This window comes from Oryctolagus cuniculus, chromosome 11 (assembly GCF_964237555.1).
Source record: "Oryctolagus cuniculus chromosome 11, mOryCun1.1, whole genome shotgun sequence".
Classification (NCBI taxonomy): domain Eukaryota; kingdom Metazoa; phylum Chordata; class Mammalia; order Lagomorpha; family Leporidae; genus Oryctolagus; species Oryctolagus cuniculus.
In genome coordinates, this window is record NC_091442.1 from 106,918,654 (window position 1) to 106,943,923 (window position 25,270).

At 40.2% G+C, this 25,270-nt stretch overlaps 1 protein-coding gene across 8 annotated transcripts in view; it reads left to right on the forward strand.

The window, feature by feature from the left end:
- HCFC2 (host cell factor C2) overlaps positions 1 to 25,270 on the forward strand; it is an 86,405-nt gene that overhangs the window by 44,972 nt on the left and 16,163 nt on the right. For 3 of the 8 annotated variants that reach the window (XM_051845849.2, XM_051845850.2, XM_051845855.2), the window contains 5 exons: positions 827 to 964; positions 6,282 to 6,467; positions 7,797 to 8,082; positions 18,026 to 18,144; positions 20,317 to 20,369. In XM_051845849.2, coding sequence (XP_051701809.2) covers positions 827 to 964; positions 6,282 to 6,467; positions 7,797 to 8,082; positions 18,026 to 18,144; positions 20,317 to 20,369 — 782 coding nt within the window. Of the gene's footprint in view, positions 1 to 826; positions 965 to 6,281; positions 6,468 to 7,796; positions 14,507 to 18,021; positions 18,284 to 20,316; positions 20,370 to 25,270 lie in introns of those variants that run through there. The other 5 variants (XM_017342078.3, XM_008257001.4, XM_070052791.1 and 2 more) reach the window with 4 other exon arrangements.

A 25,270-nucleotide genomic window follows, 5' to 3' on the forward strand; every position in this document is an offset into this window, starting at 1 on the left:
TTAAACCATAAAAACTCATCTAGTTAGCTTACTTTGTCATATGTGATAACCTTAACAAAAAAATGTAATTATAAGCATGTACTTCTGCTGTTATATATTTAAGACAAAAATAACTGAAGTGCACGTTTGTTTTGAGCTTCTGGAAACAGTGTCTCATTTATAAAGAAGATGGCTTAAAAAGGTTAGTTCCAGGGATAAGTATAATTCACTTATCACTAAAAGTAGCTTAAGGTAGAAGAAGTTCATTTGTTTTAAAGCAGGATAAAAATGTAAAACTGTTTAATCTATTCCTGTTTACTATATACTAAAACATATTCAAATGGCATTTTAGTTTTGAACACTTTTTCTCCTTTTAGGTTTGGAGAATCACAGGTATTTAAAGTGAAAGATCACTGAACTTCTGCTAGTTGTTTTTGAAAGTAGAAATAAGCCAGCTTGAAATGAATTTTCTTTATTTGCTCTTTTTGGAGCAAGTTGTTATGTTACACTAAGGGATTATATTTTCTGAGAGCCTCTGAAATGACAATGTTCTATAAAATGGCTGGCATTTTAACATATCACTGATTGAAAAGCATGCTAACTCCGACCAAATTGATAGGACAAAGCTACTGACTTGGAGAATGCCTGTCACTCCCTATGTTTGAATTGGCATCCCTGTTTCACTGTCAGTTGACCTAATCTGTCAAGCCTTTATTTACTTAGGAGCTATTAATGTTGTGTTTACCCATATATATACTTGTAGATCACTGCATGATTTTATTAAATCTTGAAATTTCTCAAGTGCTCAATAAGAGACTTCATCAAAATTTTCTTTCTCTGAAATTAGAAAGAGATTCCTTCAAATCCAGTGGCCACAGTGAAAGCAGGAGAACGACAGTGGTGTGATGTGGGAATTTTTAAAAATAATACAGCTTTGGTGAACCAGTTTTATTTGCTGCCAAAAGGAAAGCAAAGCATCTCAAAGGTAGCTCTCAATATTTTGTTCAATATGAGTTATAAGCCTCAAGAATGAGAATTTTTTTATTACCTTGATCAGGTCACTTGAATGAATAAAATCTAGATATGTCCAACAACCTATTATTGAGAGTTCTGTATGCCTAGTTACCTTGTATTTTGTTGTTGTTGTTGTTAAGTCTCCTTTTATAGAACATATCACAAGTATGTCATTTAAAAAATGTTATACAGTCACTGAGCTGGGTTTTGAGTCAAATTATCTAGTCTGACCAAAACACAAATTAAGATTATTTTTGAAATATCTCTAATATCGTTACCTAGTATATTTAAAAAATGGAATTCTCCCTCCCTCCCTCCCTCCCTCCCTCCCTCCCTCCCTTCCTCCCTTCCTTCCTTCCTCCTTCCCTCTCTCCCTCCCTCCCTTCCTTCCTTATTTCCTTCCTTCCTCCTTCCCTCTCTCCCTCCCTCCTTCCCTCTCTCCCTCCCTCCCTCCTCTCTCCCTCCCTCTCTCCTTCCCTCCCTCTCTTCCTTCCTTGCTTCCTTCCTTCTAAGGCGTAGAGACAAAGACAGAGATCTTTCTACCACTGTTTCATTTCCCAAATGCCCACTGGCCAGGCTGAATCCAGGAACCTGGAATTTTTTTGTTGTTGTTACTGCAGAACTTTATTTTTTTAATAGAAAACTTTTATTTAATAAATATAAATTTCAAAAGTACAACTTTTGGATTATAGAAGTTCTTCCCCCCATAACCACCCTCCCACCCGCAAATCATCCCATCTCCTACTCCCTCTCCCATCCCATTGTTTATTAAGATTCATCTTTAATTATTTTTATATACGGAAGATCAACTCTATACTGAGTAAAGATTTCAACAGTTTGCATCCACACAGACACACAAAATATAAAGTACTGTTTGAAGATTAGTTTTACCATTAATTCTCATAGTACAACACATTAAGGACAGGGGTCCTACATGGGGAACAAGTGCACAATGGCTCCTGTTGTTGATTTAACACTTGGCACTCTTATTTATGACGTCAGTACTCACCCAAGGCTCTTGTCATGAGCTGCCAAGGCTATGAAAGCCTCTTGAGTTCACCAACTCTGATCTTATTTAGACAAGACCATAATCAAAGTGGAAGTTCTCTCCTCCCTTCAGAGAAAGGTACCTCCTTCTTTGATGGCCCCATCTTTCCACCAGGATCTCATATACAGAGATCTTTCATTTAGGTCATTTTTTGCCACAGTGTCTTGGTTTTCCATGCCTGAGAAACTCTCATGGGCTTTTTAGCCAGATCTGAATGCCTTAAGGGCTGATTCTGAGGCCAGAGTGCTGTTTAGGGCATCTGCCATTCTATGAGTCTGCTGTGTATCCCGTTTCCCATGTTGGATCATTCTCTCCTTTTTAATTCTATCAGTTAGTATTAGCAGACACTAGTCTTATTTATGTGATCCTTTTAACACTTAATTCTATCTTTATAATCAGTTATGAACTTAAACTGATCATTTTAAATATTAAGATGGCATTGGTACCTGCCAACTTAATGGATTTGCAGTCCCATGGCAAGTTTTTAGCTTTACCCGTAGGGGTGAGTCCGAGGGAGCATGTGCCGAACTGTACATCTCCTCCCTCTTTTATTCCCACTCTTATTTTTAACAGGGATCAATTTTCAGTTGGATTTAAACACCCTATAATAATTCTGTGTTAATTAAAGAGTTCAACAAATGGTATTTAGTAGAAAAAGAAAATACTAAAAAGAATAAAATAGTAAGCTGTTCCTCAAGAGTCAAGACAAGGGCTGATCAAATCATTGCTTCTTTTTTTTTTTTTTTTTTTTTTTTTTTTTTTTTGACAGGCAGAGTGGACAGTGAGAGAGAGAGACAGAGAGAAAGGTCTTCCTTTGCCGTTGGTTCACCCTCCAATGGCCGCCGCGGCTGGCGCACTGCGGCCGGCGCACCGCGCTGATCCAATGGCAGGAGCCAGGAGCCAGGTGCTTTTTCCTGGTCTCCCATGGGGTGCAGGGCCCAAGCACCTGGGCCATCCTCCACTGCACTCCCTGGCCACAGCAGAGAGCTGGCCTGGAAGAGGGGCAACCGGGACAGAATCCAGCGCCCCAACCGGGACTAGAACCCGGTGTGCCGGCGCCGCAAGGCGGAGGATTAGCCTAGTGAGCCGTGGCGCCGGCCAAATCATTGCTTCTTATAGTGTCAGTTTCACTTCTACAAGGAACCTGGAATTTAATCTAGGTCTCCTCTATGGGTGGCAGAGACGCTAGTATTTGAGCCATTACCTGCTATCTCTCATGAAATGAAATACATTAACAGGAAACTGGATCAGAAATAGAGTAGCTAGGACTTGAACCAGGTACTCTGATATGGGACAGAAGCATCCGAAGCAGTGACTTTAACTGCTATGCCAAATACCTGTTCCTATTTCCTTTTATTCAGAAATTATTTTTATTCCTGACTTCATGATTTAAAAACTATGAAAGCCCTGTATTCTATGAAGTACTATCTAATATTTTCTGTGATTCTAAAGCTCCTTAATTAACCCTTTAAGAATTTGAAGAAATAGCAGCTCCCAAGCTTATTGAACTAATTTATTTTCTGATATTGACTGAAAATTTTTGAGAAGAAATTATTCAAAAAATGATATTAATCTTAAATCTGAAGATCTGCAAAAATAGAGACTATATATAGTATTTATATTTAATTCCTCCAATGTTACTTCTGGAATCTTTATAATTTTTTCAATTATTTTCATAAACAGAAATTTTGGTTAATAATTTGTTAGTATTATATCTAATGAACTTTCTGCCCACATTTGAATTTCATACATATAATGACATTTCCATTTCTGGGGACCTATTAACTACCTAATTTTTCCTAAATGAAAAAAAAGCATAAAATTTATAGCCATTAAACTTGGATTTGAACCACTAGTTCCAGCACCCAACAGTCTGATCTTTGACAAGATAGTTGTTTAAACTGAGACTTGGTTTCCTCCTCTGTAAAATAGAGATGACAAAGCACCTTTAAAGTAAGATTATACTTTAGCATTCCCTGTATCACAGCAGTATTGTGAGATTTAGGGAGAATGTATGAAAATTGTTTGAAAGGTATGATTTTCCTACCTAAAATATGCAATCTAATTATTTTTGTTTAACCTTAATTCAGTGTCTGCTGGATTTTAATTTTTTTAAAAATATGTATTTGAGAGTCAAAGAGAGACAGAGACCAAGAGAGTGCTCCCATCTGCTGGTTCACTGCCCAAATGCCTGCTGCAAAAGCCAAAGCCAGGAGCTGGGAACTCAATCCAGGTCTCCCATGTGTGACAGGAAGAACCCAGTTATTTGTGCCATCACTACTGTCACATTAACAAGAAGCTGGAGTCAGAAGTGGAAATAGGATTCCAACTCTGATTGGGATTGGGTTTTTTTGTTTTTTTTTTTTTTTTTTTTTTTTGACAGGCAGAGTGGACAGTGAGAGAGAAAGACAGAGAGAAAGGTCTTCCTTTTGTCGTTGGTTCACCCTCCAATGGCTGCCGCGACCGGCGCGCTGCTGCCGGCACACCACGCTGATCCGAAGGCAGGAGCCAGGTACTTCTCCTGGTCTCCCATGGGGTGCAGGGCCCAAGCACCTGGGCCATCCTCCACTGCACTCCCTGGTCACAGCAGAGAGCTGGCCTGGAAGAGGGGCAACCGGGACAGAATCCGGCGCCCCTACCGGGACTAGAACCCGGTGTGCCGGCGCCGCAAGGCGGAGGATTAGCCTAGTGAGCCGCGGCGCCGGCCGGATTGGGTATCTTAACCACTAGGCCAAATGCCCATCCCTCTGTACTGACTATTTAATTAAAAAATTTTTTAAAAATTTGCTTTTGAAAGTCAGAAAGAAGGGCCGGCGCCATGGCACAGTAGGTTTATCCTCCACCTGCAGTGCCGGCATCGCATATGGGTGCCGGTTCTAATCCCAGCTGCTCCTCTTCCAATCTAGCTCTCTGTGGTGGCCTGGGAAAGCAGTAGAAGATGGCCCAAGTGCTTGGGCCCCTGCACCCGCATGGGAGACCAGGAAGAAGCACCTGGCTCCTGGCTTCGGATCAGCTGTTGCGGCCATTTGGGGAGTGAACCAACAGAAGGAAGACTTTTCTATCTCTCCCTATCACTGTAACTGTACTCTCAAATAAATAAATAAAATATTGAGAAGAAAGAAAGAAAGAAAGAAAGAAAGAAAGAAAGGAGGGAGGGAGGGAGGGAGGGAGGGAGGGAGGGAGGGAGGGAGGGAGGGAGGGAGGGAGAGAGATCTTCCCATCCTCCAGTTCTCTCCCCAAATGCCCATAACAACTAGATCATGGCCAAGCTGAAGGCAAGAGTCAGGAACTCAACTCAGGCCTCTACATGAGTTGGCAGGAACAAGTACTTGAGCCGTCACTTGCTACCTCCCAGGGTATACATTAGCAGGAAGCTGGAATAGGGAGTGGAGCTGAGATTAGAACTTGCACTTCAGAGGTGGTGTTGTGGCATAGTGGGTAAAGCCGTTACCTGTGATGCTGCCAACGTCCCATATAGTTGCTGCTTTGTGTCCCAGCTGCTCCTCTTCCAATCCAGCTCCCTGCTAACAGCCTAGGTAAAGCAGCAGAAGATGGTCTAAGTGTTTGGGCTCCTGCCACTTATGTGGGAGACCCAGATGAAGCTTCTGGCTCTTGTGTTTGGCCTGGCTGTTGAGGCCATCTGGTGGTGAAACAGCAGATGGAAGATCTGTCTGTAACTCCGACTTTAAATGAATGAATGAATGAATGACTAAATAAATAACCTTGCAATCTAATTAGAATGTGGATGTCCTAAGCAGCACCTTAACTGCTGTGTCAAATGCCTACCTCATGAATTTTTAGATGCTCTCTGTTACATGCTAGTCATTCCTTTACTGTGTTGCTTGCTTGCTTATTATTTCTAAAGGGTGTTGTCCCAGCAGACTAAGTCTGAAATTTCTGCTTCATGTTAGGTCTACACAGGGATAGCATAATTGTTACTTTGTTTATAGTGGTTATTAATTTTTTTCTACCCTCATACAATTCATGTATTTCTCTTTATAAAAACCAGTGATTCTTAACTGGAAAGTACATTTTTCCTTAGAAACACTGATTTGATTTGTTGTCTTAGTTGCTTTTATTTAAGAGGATTCATACCATGTGTGAAGTAAATAAATGTAAACTGGAACCTCAAAGCATAAATTATTTGTTAACATTTTTGTATTTAATGAAAAAATAATTTAAAAATTTTAGTGATGTTGACGGTGCCATTTCTTTGACTTTTGCATGCGTTACATTTTAGGTAGGAAATGCAGATGTACCTGACTACAGTCTACTCAAGAAACAGGATCTTGTTCCAGGCACAGGATACAGATTCAGGGTTGCTGCAATCAATGGTTGTGGAATAGGCCCTTTCAGCAAAATTAGTGAATTTAAAACTTGTATTCCTGGTTTTCCTGGAGCTCCTTCTGCAGTTAGAATTTCAAAGGTGAGATATCAGCTTGACTTGTTGATGATTTAAGTTATTTGAAACTTCATACATGAAATAAATTGTTACCTTAGAAATTCTGGTTAGCATCTAATGAAATGAGAGATAACTAAAAGGGGTGGATTAAAAATATTGTCTGCTAATCATGAATGATATATTTTTTTTTTGACAGGCAGAGTGGACAGTGAGAGAGAGAGAGACAGAGAGAAAGGTCTTCCTTTGCCATTGGTTCACCCTCCAATGGCCGCCACGGCCAGCGCGCTGCGGCCGGCGCACCGCGCTGATCCGATGGCAGGAGCCAGGTACTTCTCCTGGTCTCCCATGGGGTGCAGGGCCCAAGCACTTGGGCCATCCTCCACTGCACTCCCTGGCCACAGCAGAGAGCTGGCCTGGAAGAGGGGCAACCGGGACAGAATCCGGCGCCCTGACCGGGACTAGAACCCGGTGTGCCGGGCGCCGCAAGGCGGAGGATTAGCCTAGTGAGCCGCGGCGCTGGCCCATGAATGATATTTTTAAGTACCAAATTTTAAGCAGAATTACAGGTTCCAAATCATAGAAAGTCAGGGAAATCTGGTATGCTTATCTTAGTTCTTGTTCTTATGGAACTCAAAAGTTCATGCTAGAGAATTTTAATAGAGCACGTAAGATTAGATTATATTTTATCCTAAAGACTTGCCCCTCCCTGGAGAAGAAAAGATCTGCTTTTAGGGAAGAAAAATCCCCTCTTGGGGATATTTAGCACAGATAGTTAAGCCTCATTGTTTTTTGAAAGTGGACATGAATCAAATATTGTAGAATTATAGATGAATTATGCATTGTGGAATTATGTAGATTTAATTAAGGTAGGTTTCTAAAGTCAACAATAAAAGATCTTTTTTTAGAAAGAGATTTATTTATTTACTTGAAAAGCAGAGTTACCGAGAAAGAGAGACAGAGAAAGGTTTTCCAACAGCTGGTTCACTCTCCAAATAGCTATGGATGGGTCTGGGCCAGGCAGAAGCCAGGAGCCAGGAGGGTCATCCAGGTCTCCCGCATGGGTGGCAGGGGCCCAAGTACTTGAACCATCTTCTATTGCTTTCCCAGGCACATAAGCAGGCAGCTGGATCAGAAGTGGAGCAGCCAGGACTCGAACTCATGCTCATTTGGGATGCTGGCATCACAGGTGGTGCCTTAAACTGCTGGGCCAAAATGCTGGCCCTAAGATCTAATATTTAATATAATTACTTTAGGAAAAAGGAGCTTTCTATGTTTTAAAGATAGGCTCAACATAATAAATGGTAATAGAAAAAGCCTGAGAACCTTTACCTGTTTTTTTCCCCTCTCTTCAAGAATGCTGAAGGTATCCATCTTTCCTGGGAACCTCCAACTTCACCTTCTGGAAATATTCTGGAATATTCAGCCTACTTGGCTATTCGCACAGCACAGATACAAGATAATCCAAGCCAACTTGTGTTTATGAGGATTTATTGTGGTCTTAAAACATCATGTATAGTAACTACTGGGCAACTTGCAAATGCACATATTGATTATACGTCCAGGCCTGCCATTGTGTTCAGGATATCAGCAAAGAATGAAAAGGGATATGGACCAGCTACACAAGTCCGATGGCTTCAAGGTAACAATAAGAAAGCACCTTTAAATTGAATTCTTTTTTCTTAACTGAAGCTATTGTGATGATGATTATTTATTAGTAACTGATTATAAAGATTGTCATTTAAGAGTATTCTCTGGCTGTATTTCTAGCAGTTATAAATCTGAGTTTGTAAAGTTGTTAATAAAATGTATTTGCTTGATTCTACATACAAATAAAAATAGAAAAGAAGCAAAGACTCTGAAAATTAGTATATGGGTTCTTCCTTATAAGTGTAGCTCTTTTATAAAGAAAAGTAGTAAAGTTAAAAGCTAGAAAGCTTTCTTACCCCAGTGTTGTTTATAAAGGCTCTGTAACTCAATCATCCTAGAGTTCTGAGGTGATTGTTGTAATTGGCTATTGTACACTGTGCTGTCTTAGATAATAAGTGTTCTCTACATTGTAAATGCCCTATCTTTGAGTGTGCCCTCTGGCTTTATTGTATAGGAGCAGTGGTCCTCTAACAACTTTCTTCTTGGATAATACTTGTGATATTTTAGTAGCCATTGGATTCTTTTCTTTATTTACAATTGGCACAGAGCTTAAGAAATTATAAAAAGAAGAAAGGCAAGGTCAGAAACTGCTTTTGAATTTTTATTTTTCCAAGAATCATGGTAAAATATAAGAAGTAATAATGAGTTTTCTTGATTTGTATCAAGCAGATATATTTGAATATATTTTTAGTCAAAGCACTTAATTTATCTATCCATCAGTTTCCTCATTAACATATGAGGAGGTTAAAAGAGTTTACCTTTAAGGTCCCTTTCAGCACTAAAATATTGTATTTTCATCAGGAGTGAAGTATATCCCTAAACATTCCCATCTGTCTTAATGGCTCTAACTTTGCTTTTTATTGAAATTAAAAACTTCATAATTTAAAATTAAAAAATAGATGTTCTCCTATTGCAGAAAGAAGCACCTTAACAGGAAACAAGTTTTGAAATAGTGTTTTAAACATTTGTAAGATTTTTGTAAATGCTCTAAATGTTTTATTTTTGCATTGTTTTTATCTCAAAATTGTATAAAATTTTTTACAATGGAAATATAAACAGACAGCTCACTCAGGTTCCAGTACAACTTTAAAGATGCAGATAGACATCATGAACACTCTGCTGCAGGTAACTTGCTTTAAACCTGTTAGGAATTTCGTGGTTCCTCTGCCTATTCAAATCCGAATGAACATGTAAGCAATAAAGGCAGAAAAGACATTTGAATTAAGATCTTCAATAATTGCAGGGGCAAAAGTCTATCTTTCTTAATACCACATAACCTTATACCAGTTTAGGTTGACTGAGTAGCTATGTCCTCAAATTTTATGTATAATACTCCCAGCAAAGATGATTTAATTGTGCAGAATTGATATATATGTGTGTTCCAGTTACTAATTTAAAGTGTATAGAATATTTTAATATATAATTTTTGTAAAGAACTGGGATTTTTATACTACAGTATTTGTAATTAATGTGTCTCACTAATTAAATTTTCTTGAAGAAAATATGCAAACTGTTAGACACGCAGTGAGTGGTTTCTGAACTCTAAAAATAAATGCACTACTATGGTGTTGTTAGAATACTTTTTTTTTGTGGTTGTATGAATCCTTAATCTTCAAATGTGTATCTTACAAACAATGTTTACAAGGAGCTTCTCTGGTTATTCCAGCAACTCCCTTGGTGAGAGCTTCATCTGCATTTGTTTAACTCATATGCTTTGCTTTTGGCATATGCTTGCTTTTTGCACTAGTAGAATATTAACTTACCTCATTATTATGTTTGTAATCATTTTATAGCTTCCATAATGTGTCTGATATGGGCTAAAAAAGTACTTAACCAAAGTTAAAATAAATGGTAAGCAATTTTGCACATATTAAATGCTAGGGTTTGCTGTGTATATGTGTGTGCTTAGTTACAAAAAAAATAAGAACTGAAAGTTATAATAAGTGTATGTTTCAAGCCCAATTATTTTAATGATTCATTTGTTTTATTACAAAAACTCTTAACCCCTTAGTCTCTGCAGTAATTAGTAATTTTTATCTTAAAGCACTTCTCTTAATAACAAGGAATAAGTTACTTCTAAGCAAAGAAAAGGATTTTTTTTTTGAGTGTGCACATTTATTCCTGTTTAGTATTTGATTTAGTTTACTTTGCTTAAATGCCTCTACTGTTCTAGACCAGGAGATGAATATGAATCTGTCATCCTAACATATGACTTAACCTTTTAGAGGAAAAGGCAGCCTTTCTAGACCAAGGGATCTGTTAAAATAATGATGCTTTCACTTTGAGGATTAGCCCAGGTTCTGTTGCTATTATTTGGGCATTTGTACATTAAGCACCAATCATGTTTCTCATAAGTAATGATGAGTAATTCAAAGATGGTATTTATCTCATAGTAATTAAAAGATGCCATTTAGAAATCTCTGTGGCTTTGACATTAATAGTTAATAAGAGATCTTTGAGCTATATGTTCATGAATAGAACGAATTAGGTAAATAATGAGAAAACTACAAGTTAGCTTCTTATGATTTGTACATTTTCTAAGTGATTAAGATCACTTTGTGAAACAGTGGACTGTATCATGTGACAATTTTTCATAAGAGGACTTACCTTGAGTTAAATTAGTTTCTTAACTCTTCCCAGTTGGATAAGCAATTTAGATATAACACACCTTTTCCTGTACTCCGCAACTTTGGCTGAAATAAGTAATGAAATTATTTTTGATGTTGCATGCTCTTAGAATTTTGTTTTTAAAACATTATATTGGCTTTATTTAGTTCAGTAAACTGTTTTGACAATTTAATTAGAAATAGGGTATATATAAATTCAATTTTATCTGTTTTTTAACAATTTGAAATAATATGATTGCACGTATGAGGCACCCATGCCTCATAACCCAATTACATAAATGTAACCATCTGTAGGAAGGTGAAACTGTTGTTCTGTTATTTCAAAGACTTATAGACTAGCAGAGATTTGTTCTGATTAGATATATGGTCTATAATAACTAAAGATATTTTTAAAAATTATAGTACTTGTAACAAAAAACCATTTGTAACATTGCATATGAAGACATTATTAGTATTTCAAATTATTTTAGCCTTCTGATGATAAGTGAAGTAGATGCGAAATAGGCTTGGTCTTTGATGACTTGAGGTGTAACTGACTGTTTTGTTTGACAAGATTGATTTTAGGCAGTTTTATGTGTCGTGTACCAATGATATGTAAAATAAAGCACCTTTTCTACCATAAGCAATTACAGGTGTTATTTATTTTGAATTACATTAAAGAAAAATTAGTTATGGCAGAGAAAATCAGTAGAAGTGTTGATTTCATGGCATTCATTTAAATTAATATAGACAGTCTCTAAGAATGGATTGTGTCTCAAAATTTGTTTTTTAAGTTATTGGATTATGGTTGAGAATCCTTTTTCATAGAAATGTAAAGCTTATCCAATTCTTACTGTAGCTGAACTAATATGCTTGAAAGTAAAAAAGGCAAATGGCTCTAAGAAATAATCTAAATTTGTCACCTTTTTTTTTGTCTTCCATTTATTCTTATATTTCTTCCTGCTTTTCACTCTTTAAATTCTCAGCGGCCAGGCTTCTGACCTGCTTCTCTATTGAAATGGCTCTCTATTCAGAGATTAGGGGTGACTTCCCATTTCCCAAATCCAGCGAACTCCTTCATCAGACTTAATCATGTCATTTGAAATTTTTATCCATTCCTGGGATCCTGCCACACTGTTTAGTATCTGCAGTGCTATACTCTTTATGTACCTCCTCCTGCCTACACTCCCCTCTCCCACTTCCACCAGTCTCCATTCATTTGTTCAAAATTCAGTTTGGTAAAGCCTTTCCTAATATACTCCGCTTCCAAGCCGATTTGACCCATTCTTTCTGTGCCTCACTGTCCTTTGTGAAATCTTCTCATAAAGACATGCCCTTATTTGTTACCATGTCTCTCTCCCTTTACTAAAAGGTAGGTAGGTCTCTGAGGCATAGACGGGATCTTTATATCCCTTCCATAGTGGCCAGTTAGCTGGTGCCTAAATATTTTAATAAATGAATACAGAAAATTGTCACACTTCCCAAACTCTCATTTTCCACTTTCAAATTGGGGTCAAAATGAAAGGGAGGTGTTGAAAGGGTTAGCGATCATAGCAGATTTAATAGACCTATGGAGGAATTCCAAATGCTTCAGCTTTGACCCCACCCTGCTCTCACTTAGGTTCCCAAGAGAAGTTCTGGAATATAAAGGGGATTTAATATAGAGATAGAGGTTTCAAGAGGTCTTTGATTTGAATAAGTGTTAGCATTTAATGAAATTATGAGGCATGGCTGGGTTTTTAACAATGGATAACCAAAACAAATAAAAAAAAAACTGTTAAAAGTATCTTGAAATAAACTAACTACTTAAGCACAAGGAAGTGTTGGGGGACACAGATACCAGAGTTGGAAGTACACTGGATTCTATTACGTTACGTATCAAGTCAAGTCACTCTTGTCCCCTCTGAGCTTGTAGGACAAAAGATTCTTAGACTCAGGAAAACAGAATGACATTGGCACATCTCCCTTTCAAGGTTCCCAGTAACATTTGTGTTACATATTTTTGTAACTACAGAAGGGGCTTAGTATGATCATCATACCTGGAAAAACAGGCATTACAACATTGTATACAACTTTCTAGGAGAGAAACAATAAATTTTATAAGCTAAATGAAGAGAAAAGAAGGCTAGTAAGTCATAGGTATAAGGCTGTGAATGCTATACAAGTGTTCCTCACTTACTGATTTCATTTTGCTGGTTCAACAGTCTTTGAAGACTGCTTAAAGATGCCAAGGTGTTTACATATAACCTCTGAAGATAAGAGTACAAAAAAGTATGAAATTGGTGCCATATTAGATATGGAAGCTATAACAGTGACAGTTATCCCCCCCCCCATCCTACCCACTTCCCTTTCATCATCTCCTTGCCACGAGACAAGAAGCTGAGGTATACATCATTGCTAAGTGTGAGAATTGAGGAAGGTACAAGAACCTTTTGTGTCTGAGCATGTGCAGGTTAAAAATAAGCAGCAGTAAGCTGGTGTCTGAATTTGAACACACAGTAACTCCTGTCTACTAGTATTCATGGTCCACCAAACGTTCTGCTGTGACCTAGAGGGTTATCCACTCCTGCTCCTATCTGAGGAGATAGAAGTTCTCTAAGAACTTAAGAGTTTCTTCCTAATTTCTGTCTTCATACTGGGGAGGGGACAAAAAGCTATAGGCATAGCACTTCCTATTTCATACAACAAAGCAAAGCATATAAGAGAGTGGGTAGTTTCGAAGATCCAAGTGCTTGATCCAAAATCATCCTGCTACCAATTGAAGTTTAGCACCCCCTGCTGGCATTGTCTATTCCGACTTAAATATGGGGAAGATTCTGGGTCTTAATAGTTGTCTAGGGTTTTTAAAATAATCAAAGCAGTGCCTAATTTTCTGATGAGTTTGGCACCCTTTGCAAACCCAGGTGAGGTGTTTAGACCTGGAGAAGACACTTGCTACTTTCCCAATCCTTAGGCCAGCCGTTTGCTGCTGGACCTATTCTGCCCCATACACCAACTCTGTAAACCAAGATGGTAACTTTAGTCTGCCCTATATGGGTGCAACGAATGTATTGAATGTTTCAAGATCTATTTAATGTTTTTAAATTTTTTAATTGTGTATAAAATAATTCCCTGTCAGGAGAAATTACACCTTAATTGTATCTTCATCCTGAAAAATGGCATTGATGATGATAACCTTGGCAAAGACAAAATTGCAAAATTGTTAACATCTGTGTGGCCAGTAAGGCACCTGTTATCAATGTGGAGAAACAGTCTGAACAGCTGCCATGCACCTTCCATGTTTCTGGAATACTTAACTCATAAGTGCATTATTGGAAGAATGTGCCAGAGGAAATTTGTACTTTTCAGAAGTCAACAGAATTCAATGAAGAGATGGTGTCTTTGTCATTCCATTATCTACTGTGTACAAATAATCATACCCTATGAACAAAGTAAGCAGTTAGCTGGAGTCATGGCAGTGACTGAGCCAATTTGGAAGAGTAATACTATAATAGTACCATCTTGTTGGATCTTCACCCTATAGAAATCTACTTAACTTCTGTGAGGAATAGTCCATCTTGTTTCTATTTTCATATTATCATGTATTATTCTGCATTTTAATAATTGGTCAGATAGACTAGTACAACAGTGGCTGAAATGTCAGATATTTCTTCTTTATTGATGAAAGAATGTATTGCATAACCTTATATATTTTTTCTTTTAAAATATGTTATATCTAGTAAAGTATACAAGCTATGTATGTATGTATGGTTTTGAAAATAATCACACATACCTCTCTGTAACTCTGTCTTTCAAATAAAGAAAATAAATCTTAAAAAAAAAAAAAAAGAATCACACATGTACTCAACCTTCTGCTTAAGGACTAGAATATTCTCAAATGCCTAGAAATACCCCGCCTCTCCAATTTGTCCTCTTTCCATATACACCACATGGGGTAAACATTTTTTGTGTATTTTTGTTAATACTTTTTATTAATAATTCCCATGTTTTTATTTGTGGCTCTGCCTTCTATGTATGTATCCCTAGTAATTTGTCATTTAGATTTATCTGTTTTTGAACTTTTGTGTTAATAGAATCATATGTATCCTTCTGTGACTGTTTTTTGACATTGTTTTTGAGATTCCTATCCATGTTTATGCGTGTACTTCATGTTTTCACTGCTGTATAATGTTCCCTTCTGTGACTATGTCGTTATTTATCCATTGGATGTGGATTATTTTGTTTTTATTACTATAAACAATGCTATTATGAACATTCTTCCCAGTTACAATGTAAGCTCTGTGCAGGCAGTGGTTTATTTTGTTCTCTGCTGTTATCACAATGTCTGGAACAATAATTGGCACAGGATAGATGCTCAATAAATATTTGAAGAATGAATAACTCCTTGTATCTGTCTCCTGGTGCACTTGTATGAGAGTTGCTGTAGGATAATTGTTTTTTAAGTATGGTCCTGGGCTCCTGAGCCCCTTTTGGGAGGGGTCTGTGAGAACAAAACTATTTTCATAGTAATGTTAAGACATTATCTATTCTTTTCACTTCATTTTTTCATAAGTGTAAATGTTTTCCAGATGTGTGATGACAGCATTGCTCTACAGCAAAGCAAGTGTGTTTGTCAATTGGATGACTCTTATATAGTATCTAACTATGGATTTTATTTGCACTTTACCGATTACTAATGAAACTGAGTGTTTTTTTTTCCCCACATTTATGGTTCCCCCACGTGAATCCTCTTCTTTGCAATACCTAATTGTGTCTTGTGCTTGTTTTTCTATCTTATTCTAAGATTTCTTTATATATTCTGGAGACTAATCCTTTGTTACTTAAACATATTGCATATATCTTCTCCTGGCGTGTGTATATTTCTTTTGTAACCATATTGAATCTGTTGATCAACTTGTAGAAAATAGAACATTTTAAAAATGAGTCTTCCCAGCCAAAAACATTGTGCATATCTCCATTGAAGACTTACTTCTTCAATGTCTCTTAGTAAACTTTATCTTTTCCTTAAAGATCTTTACATCTTGTATTAGATTTCTTTTAGGGGCTTTATAGCATTTTTAATATTGTGGTAAGTTGAATTCTTTTTTTTTTTTTTTTTTTTTTTTTTTTTTTTTTTGACAGGCAGAGTGGACAGTGAGAGAGAGAGAGACAGAGAGAAAGGTCTTCCTTTGCCGTTGGTTCACCCTCCAATGGCCGCCGCGGCCAGCGCGATGCGGCCGGCGCACCGCACTGATCCGATGGCAGGAGCCAGGAGCCAGGTGCTTTTCCTGGTCTCCCATGGGGTGCAGGGCCCAAGCACCTGGGCCATCCTCCACTGCACTCCCGGGCCACAGCAGAGGGCTGGCCTGGAAGAGGGGCAACCGGGACAGAATCCGGCGCCCCTACCGGGACTAGAACCCGGTGTGCCGGCGCCGCTAGGCGGAGGATTAGCCTAGTGAGCCGCGGCGCCGGCCTGTGGTAAGTTGAATTCTAATTGTTGCTAATATTGATTGTAGATCCAGCAACCATGCTAAATTTTATTAATTCTAGTACTTTATCTTGGTGTCTTTTTAAGGTTTTTATCTTTCCATCTGCAAATCATAGCAGTTTTCTTCCTTTCTGATAATTATACTTATTAAAATATTTCTTCTTGTATTTCTGCCCTGACTGGGACCGTAACACAATGCTGAAAGAACTGGGAATGAACATCCTTGCCTTAAACCCAGTTTAAAGGAAATGCTGTAGGGTGGGCATTCGACATAGCAGTTAAAACTCCACTTGGCATCAAGCCCTGGCTATGCTCCCAGTTCCAGCTTCTTGCTAATGAGAATCCTGGGAGGAGTAAGTGATGGCTCAAGTACCTGGGTCCCTGCCACCCACATGGGGAGACCTGGATTGAGTTTCTGGCTTCTGTTTTAGCTCCAGGTGGCATGGGCATCTGGGGATTGAACCAATAGATGGGAGATATTCTCTCTTTCTCCCTTCCAAATAAAAACATTTTTTTAAGCTTTTATTTAATGAATGCAAATTTCATAGGTACAACTTTAGGAATATAGTGGTTCTTCCCCCAATACCCGCCTTCCCAACCCCACTCCCGTCCCACCTCCTACTCCCTCTTCCATCCCATTCTTCATTAAGATTTATAATTAACTTTATAAAAACTTTTAAAAAAAGGTTCTTAACATTTCACTGTTCAATATTTTTAATAAATGACCTTTATGAGTGGATATTGAATTTTATTGAAGTTTTTTTCTGCATCTGTTAAATGTTCTCTTATAACCTGTTAATGTATAAATTGTGGTAGTTGACCTTTTAATATTAAACTAATCTTTAATTCCTAGTATTAACCCAACTTCATCATTTGTGTATGTATGTATATTTTAACACATTGCTCGGTGCACCGGCCACAGCGCGCCAGCCACAGCGGCCATTGGAGGGTGAACCAACGGCAAAAGGAAGACCTTTCTCTCTGTCTCTCTCTCTCACTGTCCACTCCGCCTGTCAAAAAAAAAAGATTATGTTAGGAGCTGATGCCGTGGGGCAGTAGGTTAATCCTCCGCCTGCAGCACTGGCATCCCATATGGGTGCCGGTTCTAGTCCTGGCTGCTCCACTTCTGATACAGCTCTGTGCTATGGCCTGAGAAAGCAGTACAAAATGGCCCAAGTCCTTGGGCCCCTGCACCTGTGTGGGAGACCTGGAAGAAGCTCCTGGCTCCTGGATCCGGCCATTGCGGCCATTTGGGGATTGAACAAGCAGACAGGCGGAAGACCTTTCTGTCTCGCCCTCTCACTGTCTGTAATTCTACCTCGCAGATAAATAAATAAAATCTTAAGAAAAAAAAAAGATTATGTTAGCCTCATGAAATAAATGAGTTTTCAATTTTCCGGAGGAGTTTAAACTTGAAACCAGTCTCTTTTTTGTTATTTAAAGATTTATTTATTTGAAAGTCAGAGTTACACAGAAAGAGAAGGAAAGGCAGAGAGAGAGTCTTCCATCCTCTGGTTCACTCCCCAATTTGGCCGAAGCAGCTGGAGCTGTGCTGATTGGAAGCCAGGAGCTTCCTCCAGGTCTCCTACGTGGGTGCAGGAGTCCAAGGACTTGGGCCATCCTCTACTGCTTTCCCAGGCCACATCAGAGAGCTGGATTGGAAGTGGAGCAGCAGCCCCAAAACCAGTCTTTAAAGCCATTTGGAACCCATGGAAAAATTTTTAGTTATTTAACTTCTTAAGGGTTATAAGATTGTTAGGATTTTATATTAATCTTGAGTCAATTTTGTTCAACATAATACATTTTTTCCAGGGATTTATTCATTTCTTTTTTTAAGATTTATTTATTTATTTGAAAGGCAGAGATGCAGAAAGGAGGAGAGAGAAACAGAGATCTTCCATCTACTGGTTCACTCACCAGATGGCTGCAATGGCAGGAGCTGGGCCAGACCAGAGCCAGGAGCTTCTTCCAGGTTTCCCACGTGGGTACAGGGGCCTAAGTACTTGGGCCATCTTCTGCTGCTTTCCCAGGTACATTAGCAGGGAGCTGGATTGAAAGTAGAGCAGCCAGGACTTGAAGCGGTACCCATATGAGATGCCAACATTGCAGGTGGAGGTTTAACCCATGCCACAGCGCCAGCCCCAGGATTTATTCATTTCAACTTATTTTAAATTTTTATGAGATGAAGCTGTCCATATTATCCTTGTATCATTTTACTTGTCATAGAATCTGAAATGATCTTTCATTCCTATTAGTTTATTTGTGCCTTCTCAATTTTTCTGGATTAACCCTTTTAGAGGTTTGCTTATTTTAACTCATAAGGTACATTTTCATACATCAGAGGTAGATTGTACAGTGTCTGATTTATATATATATATATATATTTTTTTTTTTTTTTGACAGGCAGAGTGGACAGTGAGAGAGAGAGAGAAAGGTCCTCCTTTGCCGTTGGTTCACCCTCCAATGGCCGCTGCGGCCGGTGTGCTGCGGCCAGCGCACCGCGCTGATCCGATGGCAGGAGCCAGGTACTTATCCTGGTCTCCCATGTGGTGCAGGGCCCAAGTACTTGGGCCATTCTCCACTGCACTCCCTGGCCACAGCAGAGAGCTGGCCTGGAAGAGGGGCAACCGGGACAGAATCTAGCACCCAACTGGGACTAGAACCCGGTGTGCTGGCGCCGCAAGGTGGAGGATTAGCCTAGTGAGCCACGGTGCCAGCCTGATTTATATTTCTATTATCATTTTTGCCAGAGAATAACCTGTAAAATTTCAATTTTCTTAAATCTGACACTAGCTTTATATCCTGTCATATGGTCAATTTCATGACCATTAGTTGTTCTATGCACAACTCAAATCTCATTATCATACCAGATCTCCCAATTTTTCTTTTAAGTTCTTTTTTTTTTTTTAAAGATTTATTTATTTATTTGAAAGGCAGAGTTACAGAGAGAGAGGAGAGGCAGAGAGAGGTCTTCATCCGATGGTTCACTCCCCAGATGGCCGTAATGGCCGGAGCTGTGCCAATCCAAAGCCAGGAACCAGGAGCTTCCTCCAGGTCTCCCACACAGGTGCAGTGGCCCAAGGACTTGGGCCATCTTGTACTGCTTTCTCAGGCCATAGCAGAGCTGAATCAGAACAAGAGTAGCCGGGACTAGAACTGGCGCCCATATTGGATGCCGGCACTTCAGGCCAGGGCATTAACTCGCTGCGCCACAGCACTGGCCCCAAAGTTCTTTTTCTTTTCTTTACCACTTGTTATGTGCTAATTCAGAAATGTTCTTTTCTGGTGACCTAAACCATTTATAATTTTGTAGTGACTCTGTGAATTTGTGTTACCTTCATCTTTTTGTTGTTGTTAATTACTATACAAATATTTTGGTTGGTTTTTGTCTGGTATGTCTTTGGCCTTATATTTTGAGTTTGCAGAAGATAGCTAAAAGCCAAAGCCAAAGCCAATCTATTTGCTAAGATTTATTTATTTATTTGAAAGAGTTACAGAGGAGAGAGGCAGAGAGAGAGAGAGAGCTCTTCCATCTACTTGTTCACTCCTCAGATGGCCACAGTGGCCAAAGCTGAACAAGGCTGGAGCCAGGGGCCAGGAACTTCGTCTGGGTCTCCCACTTGGGTCATCTTAGGCTGTTTTTCCCAGGCCATGAGCAGAGAGCTGGATTGGAAGTGGAGCAGCCAGGACTCAAACTGGTGCCCAAATGGGGTGCCGGCACTGCAGGAAGCAGCTTAACCTGCTATGCCACGCCACCAGCCCTTCCATGCTCCTTACTTTCCTGTGCTAACACCAATATTGAATTTTTACAGACAGTTCTATTGTCTTTTGTTTTTCATTCATGGTGCTATTTTCCTCCGAGTTTGTATTTGTTCTGCCAGACATGGAGGACTACCAGCCTGAGACCACTTTAAATTACCAGCTTGAGGGTTCTGTGATTTCAGAGGACAAACCCTGGGGAGTGGCCAATGGTTATAGTGGAGGTGGTGATTCATCCCCTGCACCAAAATCGAGACGGGCAAGGTTCCCTGCTGCCCAGTTCTCTGTGTGGCCCTAGTAAGACTCAGCCTGCTCTACTGCTGGTTCAGTCTCTACAGTTCAAAAGCAGGCTTTGGTGCTGGCTTACTTCACAAATTTCCTCTTTTCACTTTAGGTGTTTTGGCAAATTCCTTGCATTCATATCAACTCAGTGCTACATTATAAAAGGTATTTTTAAGATTATTTTGCATTTCTTACATGTTATTTTAGGCCTTTGGGGCTTCTTAACTGGGAGTTATTTGTGTACCCAAACTGTTTTAGTAAAGCAGCCTATATTAGGTTTAATTTTCCCCTTGCTGTGTGAAACGTTGGTGCTTTTGTATTCTGTTCAGAATTACAGAATGCCTAGTTCTCTCCTTTGCACTGTTCTGCAAGACAACACTTTTTTTTTTTTTTGGACAGGCAGAGTTAGTGAGAGAGAGACAGAGCGAAAGGTCTTCCTTTTTCCGTTGGTTCACCCCCCCAAGTGGCCACCATGGCTAGCGTGTTGCGGCAGGCATGCTGCGCTGATCCGAAGCCAGGAACCAGGTGCTTCTTCCTGGTCTCCCATGCGGGTGCAGGGCCCAAGCACTTGGGCCATCCTCCACTGCCTTCCCGGGCCACAGCAGAGAGCTGGACTGGAAGAGGAGCAACCAGGACAGAATCCGGCACCCCAAACGGGACTAGAACCTGGGGTGCCGGTGCTGCAGGCGGAGGATTAGCCTAGTGAGCTGCGGCGCTGGCCCCAAGACAACACTTTCACAGCTGCTTGCAAAGACTGGAAATATACAGAAAGGAACTAAATTTTTAAAGAAACTCTCTTCCTTCCAAGTAAGGAATGTCTCTGCCATTTCCTTAAGTGGCCCAAATATTACTCCTTTGTGTTCTTTTCTTAATGTTTGCTTTGGTGTTAAAAAAAGGGGAGGGGGATTTGGATTTGGTTTATTGAGCTAACGTTGGAGATGAGGGATGCATGAGCGAGCTTCCTTGGCAGACCTGTCCTGGCCGAACAGCCCTTTCTGTTATGCTTTATCTCTGCCCAGCAACTTGTTTTCAAACAGACACCAAGGTTCAAGGTTCAGAATTATCTTTCAGATGTACTCTGAAATGGCACCTAGGAAAATAGGTGCAAAAGTCATTTACAAACCTTGCTGCTTCCTCTTAGAGGACAATCAAAAAATCCCTAAGTTATACCTTAGGAAGCAAGTTTATGCGATAGTGTCAGAATTTTATAATAGTGGTTTTCTTTTTTAAGATTTATTTATTTGAAAGAGTTACACAGAGAGAGGAGAGGCAGAGAGAGAGAGAGGTCTTCCATCCAATGGTTCACTCCCCAGTTGGCCACAACAGCCAGAGCTGTGCCGATCTGAAGCCAGGAGCCAGGAGCTTCTTCCAGGTCTCCCACACAGGTGCAGGGGCCCAAGAACTTGGACCATCTTCCACTGCTATCCCAGGCTGTAGCAGAGAGCTGGATTGGAAGTGGAGCAGCTGGGTCTCGAACCGGGCCCCAAAAGGGATGCTAGTGCTTCAGGCCAGGGCCGTTAACCCATTGCGCCACAGCGCTGGCCCCCGTAGTGTGTTTTTATGGAAGATAGAGGAATTACCTATTAACATGTCATGTGCACTCCTAAAACTAATACATGGCCGTTAAAATTCTACAAACAAAGCCAGTACATATTTTACTGACTTTATTCTTATTTTTCAGTTTTATTTATGTGTTGTTTATTTGAAAGGCAAAGAGAGGAAACGGGGAGAGCTGCCATGTGCTGGTTCACTCCCCAGATGCCTAACAACAGCCAGGACTGGGCCAGGCTGAATGCAGGGGCTGAGAATGCAACCCAGGTCTCCGACATGTGCGGCAGGAACCCAAGTACTCAAGCCATCACTGCTGCCTCTAAGGGTATGCATACAGAAGCCAGAATTAGGGAACTAGGACATGAACCCAGGGAGTCTGCCACGGGATGCAGTATACAAGCAGCTTTTTAAATGCTGCACCAAATGCCTGCCTCCTTACTATTCTAATGTAGCACACTTGTTGGCATTAACTTTGGCAATACATTGCCTTGCACAGGTAGCTATTTAAGATGCAGTGTAAACGGAAACAGTCCCTAAAGTAAGGTCAGGGAAAGGTGTCACTTGACTATTAAGCAAGTTTCTCTTTCTCTCTTTTGATTTGAAAGAGTTACAGAGGGATAGGGAGAGATAGATTTTCCATTTCCTGGTTCACTCCCCAGATGGCCGTAACAGCCAGGGCTGGGCCAGGCTGAGGTCAGGAGCCAGAAGCTTCATCTGGGTCTCTCATGTGGCTACAGCGGCCAAAACACTTGGGCCATGTTCCAATACTTTTCCCAGGCCATTGGCAGGAAGCTGGATCAGAAGTAGAGCAGCCAGGACTTGCACCAGTACCCACTGGGATGCTGGGGCCACAGGAGGTGGCTTTACCCACTGTGTCACAACATCAGCCTCAGGTTTCTATTTTAAAGGCAATGGAAAGAAGTCAGAGAGACAAATCCATACCAGTGCCATCTGGCCTGTGATTTGAAGGGATTCAGCCTTATGGCTTCACAATTCCTTAACATCAAGTACAAAAGTACAGTCGTGAAAGAAATACCTGAGGAGCTGGGGTACCCAGCACACAGGCTACCCAGATTTGGGTGGTGCTATTTTCTGTCTTGGCAGTTAGTACAGAAAAGGCTTTCCTGATGAATTTAAACTAAAACCTGAGGGATGAGTGGGACTTAGGCAGAGGAAGAGAAAGACCGTTGTAGACAGAGCAAAGTGTTAAATGTTTAAGGCCAGCGCAGGTGGAGGGATGAGGCAAAGAACTTGGCACAGGAAGCCATCAGTGGATGGAACACAAGAGGGAGCCAAACTTGCAGTAAACAAAACTAACATTTCAGCTCCAAAAGAAGCTACAAATGATAACCCAGCATGTTTCCAGCCAGTGAGGTCAGCTCCTTGACAAACAGTGGAGGGGTGTCCCATTTTTTTAACTCATGAGCCTGTAATACTCTATGACTTACTTTAGATCTAAGGTCAATATATACAGATTATTAACTTACATAAATGTATGCAAGTACTTCAAAATGTTTATGGGAAATGGAATTAAAAGATGTATATTTCAGGGGCCGTCGCCATGGCGCACTAGGTTGATCCTCTGCTTGCAGCGCCGGCATCCCATATGGGCGCCGGTTCTGGTCCCGGTTGCTCCTCTTCCAGACCAGCTCTGTGCTGTGGCCTGGGAAGGCAGAGGAGGATGGCCCAAGTGCTTGGGCACCTGCGCCCGCATGAGAGAACGGGAGGAATCACCTGGCTTCTGGCTTCGGATCGGCACAGCTCCGACCACTGTGGCCACTTTGGCGGAGTGAACCAACGGAACAGAAGGAAGACCTCTCTGTCTCTCTCTCTGTCTATAACTCCGCCTGTCAAATAAATAAATAAAATCTTTATATATAAAAAAAGATGTATATTTCAGTGCAAAAAACTTTTGAAATACTTGCAATCTTTTCATACTATGTATTTTCCATCAACTTTTTGAAGACTGTTATATAAATTGCCTAATTCAGGAAGACCAAAAATACACATTTAAAACAGACTGGGGCCGGCACTGTGGTATAGCAGGTAAAGCTGCCGCCTGCAGTGCCGGCATCCCGGTTCAAGTCCCGGCTGCTCCACTTCTGATCCAGCTCTCTCCTATGGCCTGGGAAAGTAGTGGAAGATGGCCCATATCCTTGGGCCCCTGCCACCCGCACGGGATACCCAGATGAAGCTCCTGGCTCCTGGCTTCGGATCGGCACAGCTCCAGCCATTGCGGCCAACTGGGGAGTGAACCAGTGGATGGAAGACCTCTCTTTGTCTTTTTTCTGCCTCTCCTTCTTTCTCTGTGTAACTCTTTCAAGTAAATAAATAAATCTTAAAAAAAAAAAACTAAAGTTTTTTACATAGATCTTACCCAATATCATTTATTATGAGTGACTCAAGGGTATTTTAATCATATAAGGCAACAAACAATGCTGTCTTGGATTGTTGATAACTTCCCCTGTGAGAAATTATCTGAGGGAGGGGTTCAAAAAGTTAATGAAAAATGCATATTATGAAAAAATAATACATGCATTTCAAAATTTTTTGTACCAGAGTAAACTTTTAATTCCATTTTCCCACAGAGTTTTTGAAGATTGCATTTTTGGCAAATAGCAGAACTTTTTTTCTTTTCACTTTTCAAGCCCAATTTCTACTGCTATGGAAATCCTTTTATTTGGGCATTACAGGCAACTATGTTCAATTAAAATTAGGTAACTAGTATTCATATAACCTACTAAGGCAATCCAGAAAACAGGCAATAAGGCATGTTTCTGAAGAACGAACACTGCATAATTTCTACACTGTATGAGGAAAAGAAATACAAATAGCTTCCAGCACCATCATACCAAAGTGTCTACCATAAAGAAGGTAGATTTTAAAGAACACAACCTGGGGTCAGCACTGTGGTTCAGTGGGTTAAGCTGCCTCTTGCAACGCTGGTATCCCAAATCAGAGTGCTGGCTGAGGTCCCAGCTGCTGTGCTTCTGATCCAGCTGACTGCTAATGCCACCTGGGAAAGCAGCAGAGAATGACCCAAATGCTTGGGCCCCTGCACCCATGTATGAAACCTGGATGGAGTTCCTAGCTCCTGGCTTCGGCCTGGCCCAGCTCCAGCCTGTGGCGGGCATTCACAGGGAGTAAACTAACAGAAGATATCTCTCTCTCTGTGTATCCTGCCCCCCCCACTCCCCTCCCCACCATCACTGTGCACTAAGCTCCAAGATAGTGAGATAGTGAGGGGACAAGCTACTCAAGTCCCTTCTACCTTTTTTTGTCCCTGAAACCCATTTTCTGTCTTAGATACTTATAAGAGCAATATTTACAAAATCATAAAAAACATTTTTAGGTTAACATAACAGCTTACATCCTAAGTTTCAGGAGGAGAAAACAAAACATTCAATTAAATGTAACACAGGCCAGGTAAAAAAATCATCCTAATTCTCACATATAAAAAGACAGTATTTGCCTGAAACATGCAGAATGTTGATTTCCTTTCTTGTGTATGAAGG